At 41.0% G+C, this 22,619-nt stretch overlaps 3 protein-coding genes across 6 annotated transcripts; all 3 read right to left on the bottom strand.

Moving 5' to 3' along the window:
- Positions 1 to 616: 616 nt before the first annotated feature.
- smpd1 (sphingomyelin phosphodiesterase 1) lies at positions 617 to 7,276 on the bottom strand. Of its 2 annotated transcripts, none has more exons than XM_078265591.1 (9): positions 7,087 to 7,276; positions 6,627 to 6,915; positions 5,270 to 5,590; positions 4,732 to 5,012; positions 3,141 to 3,314; positions 2,636 to 2,807; positions 2,419 to 2,495; positions 1,756 to 1,901; positions 617 to 1,674 (listed from the first exon to the last, which is right to left on the bottom strand). In XM_078265591.1, the coding sequence occupies exons 2-9, from the start codon at positions 6,843 to 6,845 to the stop codon at positions 1,256 to 1,258; spliced, it is 1,809 nt and encodes a 602-aa protein (XP_078121717.1). In that variant the 5' UTR covers positions 6,846 to 6,915; positions 7,087 to 7,276; the 3' UTR covers positions 617 to 1,255. The 2 variants fall into 2 exon arrangements, with proteins under 2 accessions (XP_078121717.1, XP_078121716.1); XM_078265590.1 differs by having other exon boundaries at positions 6,627 to 6,891.
- A 1,992-nt stretch (positions 7,277 to 9,268) lies between these two features.
- On the bottom strand, positions 9,269 to 16,784 carry ilk (integrin-linked kinase). Of its 2 annotated transcripts, none has more exons than XM_078266448.1 (13): positions 16,649 to 16,784; positions 15,855 to 16,006; positions 13,453 to 13,618; positions 13,248 to 13,343; positions 12,979 to 13,075; positions 12,768 to 12,851; positions 12,598 to 12,683; positions 12,396 to 12,505; positions 10,885 to 11,012; positions 10,572 to 10,693; positions 10,308 to 10,407; positions 9,950 to 10,080; positions 9,269 to 9,788 (listed from the first exon to the last, which is right to left on the bottom strand). In XM_078266448.1, exons 2-13 carry the CDS (start codon positions 15,941 to 15,943, stop codon positions 9,639 to 9,641), a joined length of 1,359 nt encoding a protein of 452 aa, XP_078122574.1. In that variant the 5' UTR covers positions 15,944 to 16,006; positions 16,649 to 16,784; the 3' UTR covers positions 9,269 to 9,638. The 2 variants fall into 2 exon arrangements, with proteins under 2 accessions (XP_078122574.1, XP_078122572.1); XM_078266446.1 differs by having other exon boundaries at positions 15,855 to 15,989.
- A 1,451-nt stretch (positions 16,785 to 18,235) lies between these two features.
- Positions 18,236 to 20,333, bottom strand: timm10b (translocase of inner mitochondrial membrane 10 homolog B (yeast)). Of its 2 annotated transcripts, none has more exons than XM_078266479.1 (3): positions 19,886 to 20,333; positions 19,700 to 19,795; positions 18,236 to 19,233 (listed from the first exon to the last, which is right to left on the bottom strand). In XM_078266479.1, exons 1-3 carry the CDS (start codon positions 19,910 to 19,912, stop codon positions 18,514 to 18,516), a joined length of 843 nt encoding a protein of 280 aa, XP_078122605.1. In that variant the 5' UTR covers positions 19,913 to 20,333; the 3' UTR covers positions 18,236 to 18,513. The 2 variants fall into 2 exon arrangements, with proteins under 2 accessions (XP_078122605.1, XP_078122606.1); XM_078266480.1 differs by having other exon boundaries at positions 18,236 to 19,194; positions 19,886 to 20,298.
- Between the last annotated feature and the right edge of the window lie 2,286 nt (positions 20,334 to 22,619).

The following is a 22,619-nucleotide window of genomic DNA, read 5'->3' as shown; positions in this document are numbered from 1 at the left end:
CCGTTGCTCCTTCCAGCACTTAGCACCACCCAAGATGATTGGTTTAAAGAAATGCCAATAAACCAGAGCACGTTTTGTCAACCCGGAATGCTGTGTGGACTAGCCAGACCTTCCTCCGCAGCACTGTTGAAGGAAGGTCTGGCAATGCAAGACTATTGTTCATCTGATGTGACTTGTATTTGCCATTTCAGAAAAAGGCTAGGCTGTGGCTAGGTTAAACTTATTTATTACAGTATAAAAAGCAGTTGAAAGTACTTTGTATTGCCACACAACTTTTTAATTTGTATTGTGTATTCCTTCACAGCAAGCCAAACAAGTAGACGAGTATTAGATTACATCTTTCATGATATACAATCTCTTTAAAGGTTTGCTGATTTTACAAGTTGTATTACTTGTCATATTACACCACAGGTTGCATATACCACGAGCCTTCCCATTCTTGTCACACTTTGGGTCTATCAAACCTAGATGTTAACAAGCCAAAACATTTTTTTTTAGAGTGCAGAAGGAAGTAAGCCTTCATGAGAAATACTATTCATTATTAAGGTTTGAAGACGTCTTTGCTGAGGGAGATGGTAAGAATTAGGATGAATACTTTGACTTAAAGCTCAAAAAGTGCTGCTGAAGAAAGTCAAAATGACTGAGTGAAAATACTGTGTGCTGAGTAGCAACTCTGCAAAGCTTTAAGTGATGGCTGAGATTCACCACATTCAATGAAGTGGCCTATTAATTTGCTTTACAACCTTTAAATCCCAGCAAAGGTGTTAACATTGCATTGTGGAATTTGATGGAAAGGACAAAGCATTTTGAGGTTTCAAGAATGCTGTTAAGGATAGATATTTCTAACAATTTTCCTGATACAAGGCACCCAGTACAATAGAACTGCCAAATTCATGAAAATACTGATCAAACAACCCAACTCCTGCAATTCTGTGCATTTCAAGTAACACCTTTCAGGACAATTTCAAGTAGTTTTCACAAAATTACATTGCGGAACAGCAGCTGACAAACCATAGGCATGCAACAATCACAATTGGATGTCTTTGTAAAAACATTACTGATAACAAGGCATAACTCTTCAGACACAATGTCGGGATCACAAAATCTAAATAAATGCAGATAAATGAGTAATGGCTCAGGTGACCTCAAACAAATACAATCCTTGTTGACCAACCAGCAACAAGAAAAATACACTTTTCAGCTACATTTCATATTTGGTCATATTGCTTTTTCTCTCAGTGCAAACTTTCTAAGGTCAACAGAGGGTTTTTCTGGCAGCCCGGGCCAACTTTCCTCCAAAACCATTGAAGAGGTCACACTGCTCCAGCTCATCGTACCTCCCGCTTCGCAGGAAGCAGAGCAATGAAGTTTTGCATGTCTCCTTGCAGGGCTCTGACACATGTCCTTTATGTCTCAAGTACCAGAACTTCTGGAAGACCCGGTCATCATTGACAAAGGTCTGCATCATTCTGTCGTAGTCTGAAGGAAACAGACTAGTCAGACCATAGGCCTCAGTGGCACGGTACAGCAGTGTCCATTTGGGGTTCTGTTCTGGGCTACTTGGCACACCGGGCCTGTGGTTTACCTCTGTGAGGTTGAGGATGTAGGTTTCATGGTCAAGCACCAGCCGAGAGCTACCTTGGTAATTCCCATCAACATAGTAGACACGGAAACCTGGAAAGAGAAAAATAAAAATGTTAGCTGTGTGTTGCTTCTGAATTGTTTGGAGATCACTCAAGTAGTTAATAACCTCACCTGGGTTAAGATTAATGTAAGTAGTGACACTGGGAGCAATGAATGCAACTCCCAATGGGCGAGTCATGGTTGCCTCATCATAAAACATTTGGAACTCATCCAGGTGTGTATGGCCGAAAAACTGTCCAGTAACTGTACTTTCATATCTGAAAAAATAAATAAGAGGGTGTTAAACAAGAGAGAGAGACACACACACACCTGTACAACTTCTCTCATCTTTCAATTGGTAGGTTGCAGAAAGCTGCTTAAACCGTGCATATTAGCCATGCAAACCGAGAGGATGTAAAACAAGCGTCACCAGTAATAAGTTAACCATGTTTATTTGACTATAATCATCTTCACATCTGCCAATTATCCCAAGAGCTGCAGAGTACTCATAATCTGGATTGATATACCATATACACTGGCATTACAAGATGGCTACTACAGACAGCCACTATAAACTGACATTGGGGAAATGAGTGTTCCATTCACTAGTCTGAAACGGCTACCGCCAGTCACATCGTACATTGACAAGAAACCCCCGTTTAGTGTTGAGAACTTCATGTCCCCTTCTCATTGAGAACAGCAAGTAAACAAGGATACAAAATGGTGTACTCCAACTGCAATTGTCTTTACTGCACAACTTCAGCACCTTTCAGTTTAAATGGTCTATGTAGCTACCTGTTGACAATGTGATAGTAGTTCCAGCTCCAGCTGCCAAGACACAGGCCAGGTGGGATGTGACCAATGATATGTACCTAAATAAAAGGAAGCACATGGCAAAAGTGGGACATGGGCCTGAGCCTCATTAATAAAGCACAGTGTTTGAACAGCTTTACAAAGTGACCAAACAGACCCAACGTCTTCGGTCATCTTCTGTTTTTGCTGCTCCACTCACCTTCTCTCCCTTGTCCTCACTGGCCTGGAGAATATGAACCAGCCACTGCAGCTGGTTAGCAGGATCTGTGGAGTTCACCATCAGCCAGAAGTTCTCTCGAGCACAAAAGTTCATGTTGAGAGAGACCAACCTCAGACCAGGCTGAATCTCCGCTGTGTAGAATCCTCCATATCTGAAATTACACCCAAAAATATAGCTGACTAGCAACCAATGACTCAGAACATCAAATTCAGCTCTGTGGGCACCCATCAAAATTCCAAATCCTCTTTCTAGGGGAGAATATTCTGTAAATGTGACCACTTATGTTTGGTTGTAGTTCACATCCCACTGTTTAGCAAAGTGAAACTGCAAGTACAAAGATCTGACAAAACATAAAAAAAATACATTACTTGATTTTACTTTGTATTTAACAGCATTACCATCTTATCTGCATGGTGGCCTAACCTGCACAACAATGTCAACATACAATATACGTTAAGATAATAAAAACATAAATATCAAAAACCTCAAAGTCTTCAAAGCCTGCTCTGGTAACCATGGTGCCCAATCCTTTGCCATTGTATCATAGAGCCAGGCGCATGATCTGTTGCCATGAATAAAGGGTGGTGGGAAGCTGTTCACTGGCGTACTCTCATGGTTCCCTACAGCAGGATAAACTGTCACATTAGGTCCCAGGTGTCTGGAAAGAAAAGGCGAGAGTCAATAGCTGTTTGGATCTATTCAAGGTAACACATGACAAATGTAAACATGTTTGGAGTCAGAGTACAAGGCCACTTTGAGGTTTTTTAACATTAATGTGAGTGGCTAGAAATGGTGATAGGTGTAAACCAGCCCTAGGTATCCTGCTCTGCCTTTGAGAAAATGAAAGCTCAGATGGGCCGATCTGGAATCTTCCCTTTATGTCGTCATAAGGAGGAAGGGGAGGTAACCTCTCTGCTTTGCCCGCCCAGAGAATTTGGCCCACCCATGAGAAAGAGCGAGACATCATGGCTTGAAAACAAGTGAAGCATAGCAGTTGGTCAAGGTCACACCCCCACCCTCCACCTTGCCCCCCCCCCCCCCCTCTCTCTCTTCAATAGCATTTAAAGCTACAGACACAAAAATGGCACATCCTAAGGAAAGATCATTGAGGGACTGGCTCTAGTGGCTGTAATTCTGCACCCAGGCTGAATTTCAGAAAAGAGACTTCAGATACAGTATTAGGGGACCACTAAGGTCTATATAAAAGCATCATGTCATAGGACCTTTAAATTAGAGAAACTGGTTTATCCAGAAATTAACAGCGGACCCCTGTACTATGAATCAAGATCAACATGCCCTGGATTTCTTTCAGTTACCCGGCTTCACCTAACAACCGCGGTCCCGCATAAGCTGTATCACAATGGTGGTTATCAACTAGTTCAAGCAACCCAGGGTTTTCCAATCCAGCGCTGCGCACGTTCACATAAAAGAGGCGGGGTTTGCACAGCACGACCAACCGCAAACATCTACCAGAGCCGCATATGAAGAACACAGACACGGGTTTACAGGCAAAAAGCAATACAGTCGCTGCTTCCTAAGGACGTGTGCATGTCTGTGTCTGTGTTCTCCCAGGAAGGAAAGCTGGCAAAAAAAAAAAAAAAAAAATAGCCGACGCTGTAAAATCGCAATACTTATTAATATCACTTCCCCATCAGTCAGGCACGAGCTCTGACCATAATTACACTTGTGCTTTCCATACACTGTCCGGTGCTTTAACACCGGTTGATCTCTAGTCTCCAACATAACCAGGTGTTCAGCAGGAGTTACCACGGCAATTTAACCCGGTAACAAGTGATCCACCGTCATGATAAACAAAACCCTGGGTTGAACCTGAAGTTACCTCGTTAACGCCAAATATTGCTTCGTAGTACAGGCCTCTGCTGTCAAAAAACAGCAGCAAAGTTGAAAGGTCTGACATTTCAACATGTTTTACAAAGTTATTTTATTTAATAGCTACTCTAACAGCTAAGTGGCAAAGTTATCTGCAGTCCTACACATCCACTGTTATGTGTGAAAGGAGAAATCATGTATATCTTGTGTCAAAAAACTCAAAGTTAATCCTAAAGAAACATTACTTGTGGATGAGCCTGGAGATGACTGTAAGCTCTGACAGCTGCTGTTTCCTGGTCTGAGACCAAACATTGTGCGCTGGTATGTCTCCTGTCCAGTACACCCAGTCCCAGGGTCCGTCTCTGGCAGCATTTTCCAGGAGGTTCTCCACTGTCCATAGAGGGAGGTCACACTTACTGTAAGTCCCCCAGTACCCAGCCTCCCTTCGCCTCCAGCTGGGATAGCCGGAGTCTTTACGACAACACAGAGGGTCCTTGCAGTCTGCGGCGCTGCCAGCTACATACTCCTGTCAGTGGAGAGGATTATTTTTAGAAGCAGGGCTTGATCCAAAGCAAAGTCAGGTGCCCACAATCCTACCGTTTACTGGTCATTCAAAGTGTCCTGGTAAAACGGTAACATTTATTTCAAGTAAAATCAGTAACTTGAACTTAGATTGTGGTGCTTGAATTTGTACTGCAGTATAACTGAATCTGGTGTACCAGCAAATGCCGTGGGGTGATTATTTCAGTTCTCTTCCGCTTTGGCTCATCTCTCAACACTCACCTTGTCCCAGTGGACGTCAGTTAGAAACAGGACCCTGCTCTGTGGAGAACCAGGTTTGGGAGGAGAGGGTGGTGTAACAGGGGGTTTAGGGACCTTTGGCAGGGTGATGTTCCAGGAGGCATACATGTCAAATTTGCCACAGGAAGGGCCCACCAGCAGGGAGCATGCTTCAGTGGGCCACAGCAAGGACTCCTGCAGAGCCCGGATGAAGTCATCCCGGAACAACTCCGTTATTTCTCGACACACATGCTCATCAGCCAGATGTAAACGGATACACGCCTCACCTACTGCACGGGCCACTCGCTCTTCATTGGAGTCACTCTAGGAGACAAAGGCAGAGAAGGATGAGATTAGAGGTGTGAAAATATAATTTAACGTAAAGATTCATCTGAACTTGGACATGATGCTTCACTGACTGATGACAAAACCACAAACTTCCTGAAAAACAAGCCAAGCTAAATCAATCCAAAATCCCCATTTAGGCCACATAACACTTGACATTATGCACATGTCACACACTTGCATATATATATATATATATATATATATATATATATATATATATATATATATATATATATATATATATATATATATATATATATATATATATATATATATTTATTTTTTTTAAAAGATTGTTTTTGGGGCTTTTCCCTTTATTACATAGACAGTGGATAGGATGAAAGGGGGAGAGAGATGGTGGATGACACGCAGCAAAGGGCAGCAGGTCGGACTCAAACCCGCGCCGCTGCAGGACTTAGCCAACATGGGGTGGCTGGACGGTTTTAGAAAGCATGTTTTTGTAGGTCAACAGCTGTTGCCATTGGACAACAGGAGCACTTGAGGTCAAGATGTCTCAAGGATGTTTTTGGGCTAAAATCAGCTAGAAACACCAGGGCATATAAAAGGAAATTAGGTTTTCAAGGGGAAAAACAGACCTCCATATGTAGGCCTTAGTGTCACATGCTGCATTTGTTTGCAAACTTGAGTAACTCTGTATTAGTTAAAATCACAGTATACTGTAATTAGTACTTAGTAGTATGTTTGCATTAAGCAACATGATGTGTGATCTTACCAACCTAACTGTACTCATCCCAATTTTCAATAAATAAAATGATCTTGATATTAACATTTTCAAACTGAGATATGCTACAACAATCAGTGACATCTAACCAGGAGTTAAAGGTCCAGTGTATAATGCGTTTGTTACTTATCAAAATCTGGGTTGCCCGTTCACAAACTTGTCCTTTTTCATGAATATTTATCACCACCATCAATTCCAAGTATTCCTATTGGCTTGAAATTTTAGTTTACTCTAAACGTTAGTAGAGTAAGAAACCTCTTCAAACATTACCATAAGAGCGATATCAAGGATGGTGAAGACCGTTTTGCACAAGAAGCAGGTGACATTTCTCCAGTTAAATCCGACCTTTACGAAGTTTAACTGATTCATGAACACCAGCCTTGGCTGCTCTGAGGTCGGTGCTGGATGACATGACCCAAACAGCGGCAACATTAAAACCAGCGTGCAGGTTATCAGCCCGAAAGAGGACAGCAGCGTTTGGAGCCTCATTGTCCTGACTGACAGCAGGTGCAGTGAGTGTCCTCCTCGGCAGCCTCTGTGGGGACATGACGAAAGGCGGCTAGCGTAAAGGAAATAACGTTAACACTCAGCGGCAGTTTAACACCTCAATTTCAGAATACATGACTCATGCAAACCCACAAACACATTGAAGGGGCTATGACACAAACCCGGTAGAACCGCCTGCTAACAAAGTAGCTAGCTAGCAACTCTTCTGGCACTGTAACGTTACCTGTCAAAAAAGTGCAGACTGGAGGGTCGTCGACGTCTTCCCGGGAGCGGTGAACACAGGCAGGTCAGGAGATTCAAGACGCTCCAACTTCCACAAATTGTAGGCTAACTGAGACAATTTGGACAAGCCCTGCTGTGTGCTCGTCGGTCGGAAGCACACTGACTTGTTATGGTCTCTGCTGCTGCTCAGTCTTGTGAAAGGCACAGAATGTCAGCTGACTCATCACGTGCCAAACCTTTTTTTTCTTTCACAGTTCTTCCGAGTAAATTGTAATACACTGCAGGTGGTTGATTACTTGTCATCGAGAATTCAAAAGGCTTTGTAAAGGGATTCCGGTATCTATGATTCAGTTAATTAAGTGTCTTAATGTATGCAAATGTTAAGGCAATATTACCAAATTTAGTTTTTGAACAGTAACTATATATTATAGGAAATGTAAGTTCATTAGTCATGTTTTGAAATCTAGGGTGTTTTACTATTACAGAGGGGTACATACGGATCCCAGAGTCAATAAACGTACCTAAACTGTAAATGTATCAAGTGGCCCATTTCACCAAATGTTAAAGAAACTCATTTTAAGATAATATAATTTATCCACCAGCTGTATTCCTTAGAAAAGGGTTTAAATTTGAAGTGGATCCTAAGTACTTTTTGTGGTGAGAATGAAGAAACCTTAGACCACATGTTTTTTCTATCTCCTTTTTCCCAAAAATGTTGGTGTGATGCAAAAAATTGGTTATTGATGAAAATTGAGGACATCCCAACGTTTGTTATCTCTCACATTCTCTATTATAAGGATAATTTAAATACATATGTTTCTGACATTATAAATATTATTTTACTATTGGTTAAATATCATCTTCACTGTAGCAAATGGAGAAATAGTAAACCCTCCTTTAACTGGTTTATACATGACTTTAAGTCGTTTTTCTGTTAGAAGAAAGATGCAGTCCAGCAGGATTGCAAAAAAGAGAAGTGTAGATTTTTCTAATTTATTGTTGTTTTAAATTTGGTCTTTAAGTTTTGGATCATAATGTCTTTGCTTCCTTTTTTGAGATTTTGTATGTGTTTGGTGTTTAATTTCTGAGTTCGTTTTTCAGAAATTTATTTTAATTTGTACATAAATCCCTAGTCCTTATTTTTGGTTACTTATTTGTATTTATCTGATATTCCCTTGTCTTCAAGGTTGAATGTTATATTATTTTGTTTATATTTGATTGAATGTACATCCTCCATCCGAGATTTTGTATGCTTATGTTTGTAATTTATTTTTTCCAATGTTCAATAAAAAAAAAAATAAAAAAATAAATGCTTCAAAACTTAGCCCCCCCATTATTGACCACCGTGCTTTATTTTATGCTGTTGTGAAAGCATGGACATACAACTAACTTAATGCTGCACCAGTTACACAGTAGCCTAGTAGCCTACTCCGTTTTATTAACTATAAATCCCCATCATAAACTCCAGTTCCACCCACTCCCAAAGACCCCTTATAAGATACTGCATCCCAAGAAAGTCAATTATATTTAATTTGCTGTTATACTGTACAGGGCTGACCCCTATCCTGCATAAAAAAGGGCAATTCATCTTACATAGTTATGAAATTACATATGTTCTTTGAGATATCTGCAACCATGGCCTGTGAGCTGAGCTTGAAGGTTCGATTGACCTTAGAAATAGCAATTTGACGAAAAGAATTCTGAGCACAGGGTCCACTGGGTTTCCTGGAGCTTTTAGCCCCATCTTGTGGCCTTCATTAGTGGAGAGTTTGCTCAGTGGACAACTGAACTAGTAGAATACCAGGGCATGTGCAATATTTTACATATCCTTTTACATATCATGTGCAATATCTTACATATATATATCCTTGTTGTATGTAACTTATTTACTGTGTCTTTTGTGTGCCACTGTTCTGCCTTGTGGCTATGTATTGTTTTAAGATGATTGCAGCTGTGTTACCCTATTGCCCAAGCAAATATCCCCTTGGGGACAATACAGTATATATCATCTTATCATTTCCATGAAGACTAGCTCCAACTCCATCCAGTGCAGAAAGTCACAAGATTTAGCTGAAAACTTTCCAGCAAGCGGACCTTGTGCTAAGAATTCTTTTTTGGAAAACTGATATGAGCATTATGTGTTCCAGGAAGAAAGATGCTGTCTCAAAATAAAAGAACAAGGATTTGTCATAAATATAAAACATTTATTGCATTGGATTTGCTAAGCATTTCTTTCTTTACATATTTCTTTGGATCTGTTTTTGTCTGACTTATGACTGAATATGATCCACACTGGATTCAAAGGTTTGCCAATATTTCAGTGTACATGTTTCAGGCATAATAAAGGAGCACATGGGCTAAAGAACATTTATACCTCAAATTTAAATTATACAAGCAATATAATATATATAATATTGTTTGAATTGTGTAGTGAAAGTGGTCTCTGGCATTATTTACAGTGGCTTAGCAGATACATGGTTGAAGTGAAGATAAAGAGTGGCTTGATGATACAAACATATAGTAACAGGAGTGTACAGATTGCTGCGAAGGCATTCACTTGTCTTGCATCTTCTCCAGGATGGGGACAATCATGTCAAACTTGGGTCTCTTGGCTGGGTCTTCGTTCATGCAGAGCCTCATCAGCTTACAGATATGAGGGGAAATCCCCGGTGGAATAGTTGGCCGAAGACCTTCGAGAGCCACCTGAGGAAGGGGGGGAGGTGAGATACAAAGTCAGAAACCTGTAAAAGCCTTGAGATATTTTGAAGGTATGGTGTTTTGTGCAGTATCTCCAAGTGATACAGAGATGCGGATGTGAACATACAGTACAAGCCTCTGGGTGGATAAATACTGCGCCCACTTACCTTCATGCCTATCTCCATGTGTGAGAGGTCAGCAAAGGGGACCTCTCTGGTAACCAGCTCCCACAGTAACACCGCAAAGCTCCACATGTCAGCAGATCTTCTGTTGATGTCTTCAGGCCTCTTCTGCAGGGCTGAAAACAAGAGGGACGAAGAAAACCGCAAACTCAAAGGTTTTTTTTAATTCCGTAACAGGGCCAAAACACCAGATGCAAAAGCATGACTACCACTGAACTGGGACTAAATTATAAGGTACAGTATGTTCCTTACTTAATGACTCATAAAGTCTGAGAAGGCATAATGGGAGGGGGGGGGGTAAGCGGATGGGAGGAGAACATAGAAGGAAAAAAGGGATGAATACCTTCAGGGGCCATCCATGCTGGAGAGTACATACGACCAGGACACTGGAAGGAGAATTTAGCATCTGCCATGCTTATTCTGGCTGTCATGTCCTCATCAATCTGCAAATTAACCCCATCAGCTTGTTACTCATCAAATATCTGGCTAGTCAACTAGTCACAGGAACACCTTAATTGTGTGTTAGCGTGGTGGCAGAAAATCGTTTAGTTGATAATTGTGGTTCCTTATACGCCAGTGGGTCAAAGACAGTCGAATGATGTCTTACCATGACTTGCTTACTGTTGAGGTAAAGCCGTGAAACCATTGGTTCTAAGGTATGGAGGAAAGCCATGCCACTGGCAATGTCCAATGCAAACTTCACTGCTTGGCTTTGGTCGACCACCAGAGCTGAGAAAAAGGAAGAAGAAGACAGAAAGAAGAGAGAAAAGTAAAAAAAAATACGGTTGGTAGAAGATGGGTGTGTGATGTCCTTCATCTACAGTAGCAATCCTCAGTCATAGTGATTTGGAGCTAGAATAAACTTACATGCAAATATTAGCCATTTCTATTTTATATGTACATAAACACAAATTACTTACTAGTGCCCTGGTGGAGTATGTTGAAGAGGGATCCGTATGGCATGTAGTGGGTAATGATGATGGGGTGAGGGGATGGAGGTGACTGACAGGCCCCAAGAACAGGCAGAATGTTTGGATGAGAAAAGATCCTAGTACGACAAGATAGAAAGAAAGAGAGTGTAAATGTTGAGAGTACTTCATTATATATTCTTAGAACACAGAGGTATTTCTCAGATGATAAGGAATTAACAACTTCAAGGTTGGGAGGAAACCCCATTAAGAAAAAAACATCAAGACAAGAAATAACTTATAGAAACCTATGCACCACATTTGAATCATCTGTGGCCCTTTAAAGTTATACTGACGTTCTTTCATTTTTGCAATACATGTCAGATTATATGTGGCCTCTGAATTTTTCAGCATACTCATCCCAAATACTTTTATGTGTGCTTCAATTCTTGAAAGAGGGCAACAACTGAAGCCAACACGAAAGCACACTGCTAAGTTATTCCAATGCCACACTCAGCCTTAGTGCTGAGGGTTCATTATTTGAATTGGCCTGGTTTCTTTATTTTTGTCCTATTAAGGTTTTGTTTTCCGTCACTTTATGAGGGGCTGAAGTTGGTGGGCACTGATTAAGCTGGGCCACTTAGGTAATATGCTAATATGCTTTCCATTACGTTGTGTTTTGCTTGTTTGATTTACACTGTTCTTTATTGTGTCATTTTATTCTGTGATTTAGGTGTATTAATTAGTAGGCTAATTCTGTGTTAATACGTGTGACACATGCCTGTGAGTTGCTCCTTTAGAATACGTGCACAACCCCGCCATAATCATGTCAATAGGGATTCGGGAGTTCCTTTCGGGGGCCCTGCTAAACCTGTCTTAACATGCCTGTATGACTTTTGGCTCACTACTACAACTTAAGAAAGGTACAACATTTTGCCTTTTGGGCAATAATATGGTGCAACAGCCGCTAAAACATAATGCTCAAACTGACACAACATCAACATGGGCTAAAAATGACACACCGGATTCAAAATAAGGTTTTATTTCTACTATGATGGTTTTAATTCTATGTTAGTAGAACAACACATCACACAGTAAACAGTTGCCAGCAACTGCTTCATCACAAACCCATCCACAACCCATTTCCTTGACTTATAACAGTAAAAACCCCTATCCTAGTTGCAAAAGAATCATGCACTAGATCCTAAATTCTCTTTGACCACAGCAACCTCAATGGCCACCAATCTGTCACATCCATTCTCACATTAGCACTATGTTTAACAGCAAGTACTAGTCAGTCCAAATGCCTATAGACTGTGTATGGCTCAAACAAACAGAAACAAAAAATGCATTAATCTTAGTTTATGAATGCAAACAGATTGACAGCATGTGATTATGTGATGCCCATAAATGAACCCTGGTAAATCTATTCTGTGTGCAGACAACACAGGAAATACAGCTAAGAGCCAACCAAAGCCACCACCAACACTCTTTCATTATTAGGACACTGACATGTGAATTACCTGAGTTTCGGATGCTCCTCATTGAAGTCTCTGCTCTTCCTGGTGGTCCAGTCTCTCACCTGAAGCACTTTCACTACAATCTCATCCCCTTGCCACCGACCTTGCCATAACTGCAGACAGAACACACTGTTGAGTAAACAACTGGGGGGCTGAAAAGAAATTAAAAATACTGACACAGCAGTAAACACAGAGTGCAATAGACCTCTCCAGACTGGTTTTCATTGATCTTTGCCAGGAGCGAAAGCTGCTTATAGTCAATACCAGCTTGCTTGTTGAGGGTACCGTTACCTGAAAGAGCCAAATAATGAATGATTAAACAATTATCCTGACTTGATATGATTTGTTACTTTTTATGAAGTCAATGTTACTCACGTGGTCGTGTTCGCATAGTGCCCTTCCAAAAAGTTTCCTTATATGGGACTTTGGTCATACTCTGGCCCATTTTCTCTGCCTTTTCTACATAAAAGAAATGACAATACTAAAAAAAAAGTGATAATACTTTTTTTATTTTGCTAATATATCATTTACTTTTCCTAAGATATAACCTGTTAGGGTGTTAAAATGACCATAAATGACCTCTGACCTTCAAGCAGCTGTCTTAGGTGAGGCTTTCCCTTGTCCAGAGGTGTCTGTCCATACCTGTTACATACACACACCTGAGCACCACTCGTCACCAAGTCCTAAAAAAGAGGGGTTTTACTGTGTTATGCATTCAATTTTAAGCATAGGTTTTAGATTAAAAGCAAAGACACTAACAACAAAGCATTGTAATGTCCATTTCTCCCCAGAAGAGGGCCTTTTCAGCCAACAGATTGTGCTAAAAGAAGTGTATGTGAGTGTACTGTAATGTACCTCTGCCACTTCGTCTTGGCCCCAGAAGCAGGCGTAGTGGAGTGGTGTGTTTCCATGCTCGTTGACTGTATTGGGGTCGGCTTTGCACTGAATCAGCTGGCATTGGTCATAAAGTGAGAACATTGAACAACAAAGCAAGACTTCTCTCCTCAAAGACAGTGTTAACAACGCATGAATGGTCTAGTTGTAACCATAGTGTGTTTACCTTTGCCACAATGTCTCTATGTCCATGACTGGCGGCGAGATGTAATGGGGTATCGTCTCCACGGTTCATCACATTAATACGAGCACCTCGCATAATGAGCATGTCGACAACTCCGCTCCTCCCTTCCCTGCATGCCCAGTGGAGGGGGCTGAAGCCATGGTCATCACTAAAACACAAGAATGAAGAGCAAAATGAAAAATAAGTTAGCCCATCAATCTTGATAAACTTGCTTTAAAACAATTTAAAGTCTAATTAAAATGTTCTTATAAGATGGTTCTTATAGATTGGAGGGTACTTGTTCCCAGGAAACATACATAGGAGGGTGCTCTCTTATCAACTCTGAACATATACCAGCTAACAAAATACTATCTGTGTGGTTCTCTCTTTGACACACGGCCACACAGGTTCTCACACCCACTACCTACCAATCTTTATTTAGACTTAAGCACATGCTTCCTTGTGCTGCCGGCAGCTTTTAACCATCTGACGACTGGCCTAGTGATAAATATTTCTGTGCAAGCTGGAATGCCTACTAACATACACAAAAACACAAACACACAGACAGCGTACATAGCACTGCTGCAGTCTAGAAGGAGCCAAGCTATCACCTACTTGTGACTGGCCCCTTCACCCAAGTGACTCCTGTACATTAGCTGACCCCAAGGCAGCTGCTGGGGCTTCTCGCAGCTCCCCGCAAAGCCACAAACTCTACACTCTGTTTGACAATAAACCTCAAGAGGGCTTCTATAACCTGTAGGAAATAGCTGCAGTACTAGCTCACACTAAAATTAAATAGCAGTTTGTCACATTCTTTGTTAATACTGATACAGCATTGTGGACAGACAGTTCATGGTCTAACCAACCCTGTGTGCTATAAAAAGTAACGGGGAAAAAAACTCAGGAATGACAGAGCGGTAAATACACGGCGGAATCCTCAGCTATGCATTCTCTGTGAGTCTCCCTCTCTCTTTTTCCTTGTCTTTCTGTGTCACTGGCTCAAACACACACACACACACACACACACACACACACACACACACACACACACACACACACACACACACATACACACACACACACAGCTCCTGAGGGAGATCAGAAATGCCATTTAATGTTTGTCTCAGTGGACTCACTCTCCAGTTCCTTCTTTCTGCAAAATAAATAACACTTGTCACACATTGGATATTCTGATGGGAAAAAAGGGCCGGTTCACACACACGGATGAGCCTCTTAAGATGAACAGACAAAGCAGGCCTCCAGCATAATGACTGGTGTCTTAGATGTTTATATGGGACTGCAGCTAGCTGCCTGAGACATTCTGTCAGCAAGGGCCTGGCCCTGTATGGAATTGAACAGAGGAAATGGCCTTAGCTGTTGCGTGGTTGGCTAGCAGCTATGCAGCCCTCAAAGTCAACGTCATCAAACTGCACATATAAGGCCTGGCCCAAGAATGAGATGGCCAAGGTCTTTAGCAGTGAGGTCTTGTAGCGCCTTTCTAGCAAGTAAATAAGGTAAACAAAGTTCTCTGCCTATCCTAAACATTTTTTTTTATCTAATAGAGGTACAACTTGTGACCATTATAAGTTCTTCTACTGCTTATATTTTAGATAAATTCATTTATTTTATGTATAACTTTGTCACAACTTGTGAAAAATCACTTGTTCCCAGAGAACAGGGTGACATCAAACCACTTCAAAGTGGTTGTTTTATGTGACCAGCAGACCCCAAATATTCAATTTAAAATGATTATGTACTATTGATACATTTTGTGTAAATCAACTAAATAATTTCAGGACTATAATCTAAAGTCAGTATGTGATTTTCAGTCTCGCATTTGATGAGTTTTAAATTTATTTTGTTGTCTGAGTCATTTACGTCACCGTGAAACCTCCATAAATCACCCACTGCTTTTTATATACACACACACAGTTTTTGGGGATGACATCATAAGGAGAGAAATCCAAGAAGAAAAGGGGAAGAAAACTGGACTGGAATTACTAAAGCTGGGTGACGTTCAGCAGTGTGTGGAGTTGAAGGGTGAGCACAATATGGAAACTATTTGACCACCTCTAATGTGCCAAGGATTGCTTTGTATGCACACACACACACACACACACACACACACACACACACACACACACACACACACACACACACACACACACACACACACACACACACACACACACACACACCAGCATAGAATCATTCAACCACCATACCAAATGTGGTGTGTTTGCTATAAAGTCAACTCCATTCATCAGAGGACCGTACTTACACGCACACGTCTTTACACACTAGACCTAGATTCTAACATCCAAGAGAAGATAAAGGCAGTCATCTTTAAAGATGTATGTATTTGAGGGATGTGTGTGTGTGTGTGCATAGTTATATCCACTTACCCCAAGTTGAGGTCATTCTCTGTGTTGTCCAACCACAGGCGAACAGCCACAGAGTTCCCTTCTCGACACTGTGTGAAGATGTCATCCATGGTTATGCTGCTGGTTGCCTCTCTTGACTGTTTGTTCTTTCAATCTCTTTTGGGATCAGGAACATGTAGCGTGCAAAAGATGTTAAAGAAAGACTCCTTGTATAAAAGTCAAAGTTGTGTTTTTGCTCCCGTAAAAAACAAAGTAAATATACAGGTTTGTACTAATTGTTTTTCCATGCACTGTACATCTTCCAGGGGGCTGATATAGGCAGGTAAACAGACATTACACACTGTCGTTTGAGACTAAGTGGACTTGTATTAGGTGCACGTCCATAATGTGACATTAATGTGTGTATCCCTTCAGGTGTGACTGTGTGTTTGAAGCATGTCTGTACTTTTTTTGTGTCTTTTATGGTATCAGTGTATTCCTAAATATTCATTTTAGTAGTAGATCTTTAAGTTATTAGCCTATAGCTACTGATGGTTAAATACAACATTTACACTATCTGCTGCAAAAAGAAACATAAACCAACCAGAGTCAATCGAAATTAAATTATGAAGTATTATAAATAGCCTAGCTGTACATTCCCACATTTCCCCTTGGCTCTATCCTCCTCCATGAAAATCGCATGGGCTGGCCTATTGGATCACTTTGAAATCTATTGTTAAAAAGTCAAAGTGAAGTTGGACTTCCACAACAAAACTTCTAAAGGCCACAATGTAAACAAAGCCATTAAACATACAAAAACATCTACAAATTCTTACCAGGTACGAATCGATCGATTTCTTGTCAGTTTCAATTTTTTCCCGAAAGTCGGTCGCCTCAAATTTAAGAGCAGAGAACAGTCGGTCTGAGTCCACGCCCCGCTCCTCCGAGTTGATGTGGGCTACTGGTGAGCAAGAACAGAGAACCTCTGCTACTGACAGCCCATGTCCCCGGGACACTTCACAGCAGCGCTCCCTGCTGGAGGCAATGCAATGATGCTACATCCAGCGGCATAACTACATGGGGCCGAAAATACCAAGGTCAGATGTGGTGGCGGAGGGTTGTGGGCCCTTTTTGTTTAATTAAATGTAGGTTTACTAGTCATTCATCTTTAGTTGTCATTTGTCAACAACAAAATATTTTAAATAATTTAAATATTGTTTCAGTGCCGCTGATATTCATATCCGTAATTGAAAGTGAAAAATCCAACGACAATGTATTTTCTGTGTTTAATTTTATAATTTTTTATAAATATAAATATATATATATAATAACAATTGGTCATTGATGATTCCTAAAGAGACATTTTGTTAAAATATTACAAATTGGTGACCGGGTTGGTTCTGTGGGTAGAGCAGGCGCACATATAAATATTTAGAGGTGTATCCCTCGACGCAGAGGTCCAGGGTTCGACTCCGACCTGTGATGATTTCCTGCATGTCTTCCTCCTCTCTCTCCCCTTTCTCACCTGTTCTGTCCATTAAAAATTTTAAATTAAAAATAATCTTTATTTAAAAAAAAAAAATATATATATATATATATATATATATATATATATATATATATATATATGTATTTATTACAAATTGTGTTTTTGGAAAATGTTACATATTCCATGTGCCACTGTGAAATTATTAAATGTACTACTACTTAGCCTCAAATTTAAACAACAAATACAAGAGGTTGTCAATGGGGCATTTAAAATAAAGAACATGTGAAAAAAGTAAGGAATAGAGTGAGCACTCTGGGCTGCTCCAAATATGTTTTTTGTTATTACCATTTTTGACACTTCACAATAGTGTCAGAAATATATATTTTTGTCTGTATGGACAGTTATCAACTTTAACTTAAACTTGTCTTCAAGTCTTTTACTAGTGTCTATGTATAGTTAAGTAATGGCTATTCTATTTTTGATATATTGTGTTGCCTGTTGTACTTGAATGGATATAGAATTTGCACTGACACTATCTTGCACTATGATACCATTGCACCTTTCTGCATTTTTTCCACATCGCTCCTTTAAACATGCTACAACCAAACTTTACTGTAAGGGCACACTATTGAAATCTTCCTTTGTATTTTTGTAGTATGTGTGCGTGGATCTCATATGTCAGTGTGCCTATGTGTATGTATGTTGTGTATTAGCTATTGGACACCTTAATTTAATCTATCTATCAATCAATCATATTCTTATCATTAGTGACATGCTTGACTATGTTTTCTCACCAGGTTAATCTTATTTTCCTGGTAAGCCACAGGGCACTAAAGCTGCAAGTTAGGTTTTTTTCATTAATTGTTTTTTGATTTATTAAAAAAGAAGAAAGAAATAATGACAATACCTAAAATAAAGTCAACAGAGTCTAATGTGAGGTCTTCAAGTTGCTAGTTTTGTCAAACCTCAACATTTTTTAATTTACAATATGAAAACAGAAAAGCATCAAATGCTCACATTTGAGAGACTGTAGACAGAAAATGTTATGACATCATGTATATTAGTTGTTGAAAAGTTGATATATTCAATAATTAATGTAAATCTATTCATCAACTATTCTTTTCAGCAATACGGAGAATCTCACATTTGAGTTACTCATCAGATGTGGGTTGTTTGTGGTGGGAGTCAGGGCCAGACCCAGAATGGCCATCATTACTGGCCTGACGGCGGGGGAACCTCTGGGGCTCTCTCTTGGCCCGACAGGCTTTCAATGGATTTGGACACTGTAGGTGCAGCTACTGTTGACACAGGCACATCTCCTGATAAAGACATTGGTTTAGATGTCATAAACACAGGCGCTGAGATCTCAGACTCAATTTGGGCACCAGCTATCGGCGGCTGAGCAAAGTTTGCTTTATAAGATGGTCCATTGCCAGCTTCATTAAGCATTGAGAGATTCACGGTTTCAATCGCAGGTGTGAGTGGGGAGGCAGCTGATAATTTAACTTCTGGGCCTGTTGTGTATTTGGAAACGGCACTGTCAAGCTCAACTGGAATATCTGATCCTGCTGACTTTAAGACTGAGCCATGGGCCTCTGGTCCGACTCCGACATCGTCAATCGTCATTGAGGTAAAAGGTTGATCTAGCAGTGGAGGTACTTGTGGTGGTGGAGATAAGGTGATGGGGGTTTGAGATGCTGGTGAGGCCTCTGTGACATGGGGCTCCACATATGCAGAAGCAGCTGCCTCTGCTGCCTTGGCATTTTCTGCAGCCTTGCTCTCCATCTCCTCCATCCGACGCTGCACCATCCGAGGCATCAGCTGCACATAGGTGCTCATCAGGCGGTGGTTAGAGCGGATCAGCTTCCCCGCACAGCTGTCCACACATCGCTCCTGGACAGACAACAGCAATCGCAGGTGATGAGTGGATAACTACAGTAAAAAAGTGCTGTTTAAATAAAGTTGATTATGTGTTCATAAAACACTATATGGCCTAACATATGTGGCCAAAAGTATGTGAACAGGGCAGTCCTTTCCTTTTTCAATATGATGCACAAAGCGAGGTCACTGACCTTTACAACAATGAACCCAACTTCATGGGATGATTTTAAATGAAATGATGACAACAAGCCAGGCCATAACGCCAAACATGAAGCGTCGCCCTAACTTATGCTCATTTGGCTGAATGGGACAATCTTGCTGCATCCAGGTTCCAAAATCGTGCAGAGGGCCTTCCCAGAAGAGTGAGGCTGTTATAAGAGCTTATAAATGCCAATGCTTTTGGAGATAAACACTCACACATGTGGGTGTAATGTTTGTCTACATACATAGTACATACTTCTGGCCATGTTCTTTAAGGATATATGCACAAAAATAGGCATATGATGCATATTCTTACCTCGTCCATGGTAAGGTTTCTGTAGTTGAAGTTGCTGCTGCATCGCTGGAAGCAAGTTTCAGTCATGCGGTTGTAAACCAAAAGGAAATCCCGCAGCTGCAAGAGACACAAAATCACCATCAAACTGTTCATTTGCAATTTCACCCAACGTAACGTTAGCTAACACTGCATTTGAATGTGACTTACATTTCTCAGTTGTTGGTCAGGATCCATCGTAGAGATTACTGCTAATTAGTTGCTAAAATGCTAACATTGAGAGCTGGTCAGCTAATGAATCAAGTAGCTAAATTACGGCTTAGCTGTCCGAGGTGAATCAAACCACAATTCTGCAAGATGTAATTTACGCGTCAGCTTTAACGTAAGAATGCCCAAACATGATTTCGATTCAAGGAACAGATTAAGATGGCATGACATTCACATGCGCGCTGCCATGTTTGTAACAAAGATCGTCTACGTATGTGTGACCCTTCACTCGGCAATAAAAATAAAAAAAAGATTCCATTTCCGGGGTCCAACCATAGTCTTTCGAATGCGTTAAATGTTACTTTTAGTTGCGTTGGATAGTAACTGACGATTCCCTTTTCCCCATAGACTGTAAATATATAAAATATCCTGAAAGATATACTATATTAATATGTTAGGTTTTGAAAAACCAAAACGATAAGTCGTTTGACAGCTCGACAAAAAAAGTCATGATAGCCGAAGTTTGGACTCTTGCAGCCAAACAAAGATAGTAGCCGACCGGGTAGCTCATCATTGTACATTTTCTTAAGTGTAATTGATTTTCGTTGTAATACGTCCATATTATTATTAACGTTAATAGTTTTTATTCTTAGTAAAAAAAAGAGCTCGGAGTTGTTACTGGAGTCCCACCCCTCCTTCACCAAACTAGCATAGTAACGTTATGCATTAGCATCCAAACGCAATAGAGGGCCGCCTCTGTATATTTCCTGAACTAAATTAGTAAGGTTAGGATGCATACACGTTTAACACTTTAATTTTATTTTAACCAATGTAAAACGATTTTTTTTTTGCTAGCATTAACAACAGAACAGCTGCTTGTTGCTGAATGCTGTTGTCACATACAGTCAAAAGGATGAAAAGCTAGCAAACTGTCTTCCTGGAGCCTGAACAGGTAGGCTAAGTGATCAATATCCCAATCAATAACCAATTAGGTACAGACCTGAAACAAAGTTGTTATCCTCAAAAGAAGGCCTACTGATTACAATGTGCATACTGGATCTACTCTCAATATGCTTGGGCTATTTCTTTATCGCAGACAACATCTATAGTATGTCATTTGAACACCTAAATCAATGTATGATAATATTCTTAAGTGACCTGACGGCAGAAGTAGTATGCTAAGACTGATAGGGAGGAGGTTGAGTGGATGCAACGCATGAGGTTTAAATAATTAAAGCTGCAAGCAGCATTGGACGGGCCCTTGCGCCTCTGTGCGCGTCGGGGTTACTGGTGGACGCCGCTCCTTGCGACCGTGCATTTGCGCGGCACTCAGACACTGCAAATCGTCACCAATGAAAAGCATGGAGTTCCCCATGCTGTGTTCAATGATACCTCACAGAAGACTCTACGTCATACAGTTCATTAGCTGTGAACGTGGGAGCGTGGCTAAAGCATATGGGGCAGGCAAATCGTCACCAATGAAAAGGGAACTCTATGCTGAGTTCAATGATACCTCACACAAGACTCTACCTTAAATGGGTCACCAGTTATGAAAGGGGGCGTGGCTTAAACATAGGGGGCGGGCCAAACCATGACCAATGACAAATGAACTCTGTGCTAAGTTCAATGATACCTCACACAATACTCTACATCAAATGGGTTATTAGTTATGAAGAGGGGCGTGGCTATCGCATAGGGGGTGGGTCAAACCATCACCAATCAAAAAGTAACTCTGTTCAATACAAGACTCTACCTTAAACAGTTCAAAAGCCATAAAAGGGGGCGTGGCCTGAGTAAGTTGGCATGGTTAAATTATAGGTGGCGGCTCAGTATCACATGTAGACCACACATTATAATCCATCCATCCATCCATCTTCATCCGCTTATCCGGGTCGGGTCGCGGGGGTAGCAGCTCCAGCAGGGGGATCCCCAAACTTCCCTTTCCCGGGCCACATTAACCAGCTCCGACTGGGGGATCCCGAGGCGTTCCCAGGCCAGGTTAGAGATATAATCCCTCCACCTAGTCCTGGGTCTCCCCCGAGGCCTCCTCCCAGCTGGACGTGCCTGGAACACCTCCCTAGGGAGGCGCCCAGGGGGCATCCTTACCAGATGCCCGAACCACCTCAACTGGTTACACATTATAAGTTTTATGTAAATTGGATGATGTTTGTCATATAAGGCTGATTTCCTGTTGCCAGCGGGGGGGCGCTATGACCAAAAGTCAATTTTGGCCTATACATGTCCTCAGGCTTGGACCCGTGTCAATCATGAGAAATTTCGGCCAAATTGGACAATGTAAACTAAAGTTACAACAACTTCTTTTTTCATCGATAAATGCTCAAAATGCCTGCCACGCCACGCCCACACCATTTGACGAAAAGTTTTTCTTTTAATAACTTTTCATCTTTAAGGTGTTGAGATGGTACAGACCAAATTTGAAGTCCATCGGATGAAATCTCTAGGAGGAGTTTGTTAAAGTCTAGCACCTTGACTTTTAGGTCTACTTCCTGTTGCCATTAGGGGGCGCAATGACTTTGAGTAAATATCGGCCTTTAGATGTCGTCAGGGTTGGACTCTTGTAAATCCTGAAAAGTTTCGAGCCAATTAGACAATGTACACTCAAGTTACACCCACTTCCTGTTTCGATGGCGAAATGCACAAAATGGCTGCCCTGCCACGGCCATGCCCTACGACGAAAAGTTTTTCTTTTAATAACTTTTCATCTTTTAGGTCTTAA

Source organism: Sander vitreus, chromosome 13 (assembly GCF_031162955.1).
Source record: "Sander vitreus isolate 19-12246 chromosome 13, sanVit1, whole genome shotgun sequence".
NCBI classification, from domain to species: domain Eukaryota; kingdom Metazoa; phylum Chordata; class Actinopteri; order Perciformes; family Percidae; genus Sander; species Sander vitreus.
Note: the sequence above shows the minus strand (reverse complement) of the source record. Positions and strands in the feature narration are given on the sequence as shown.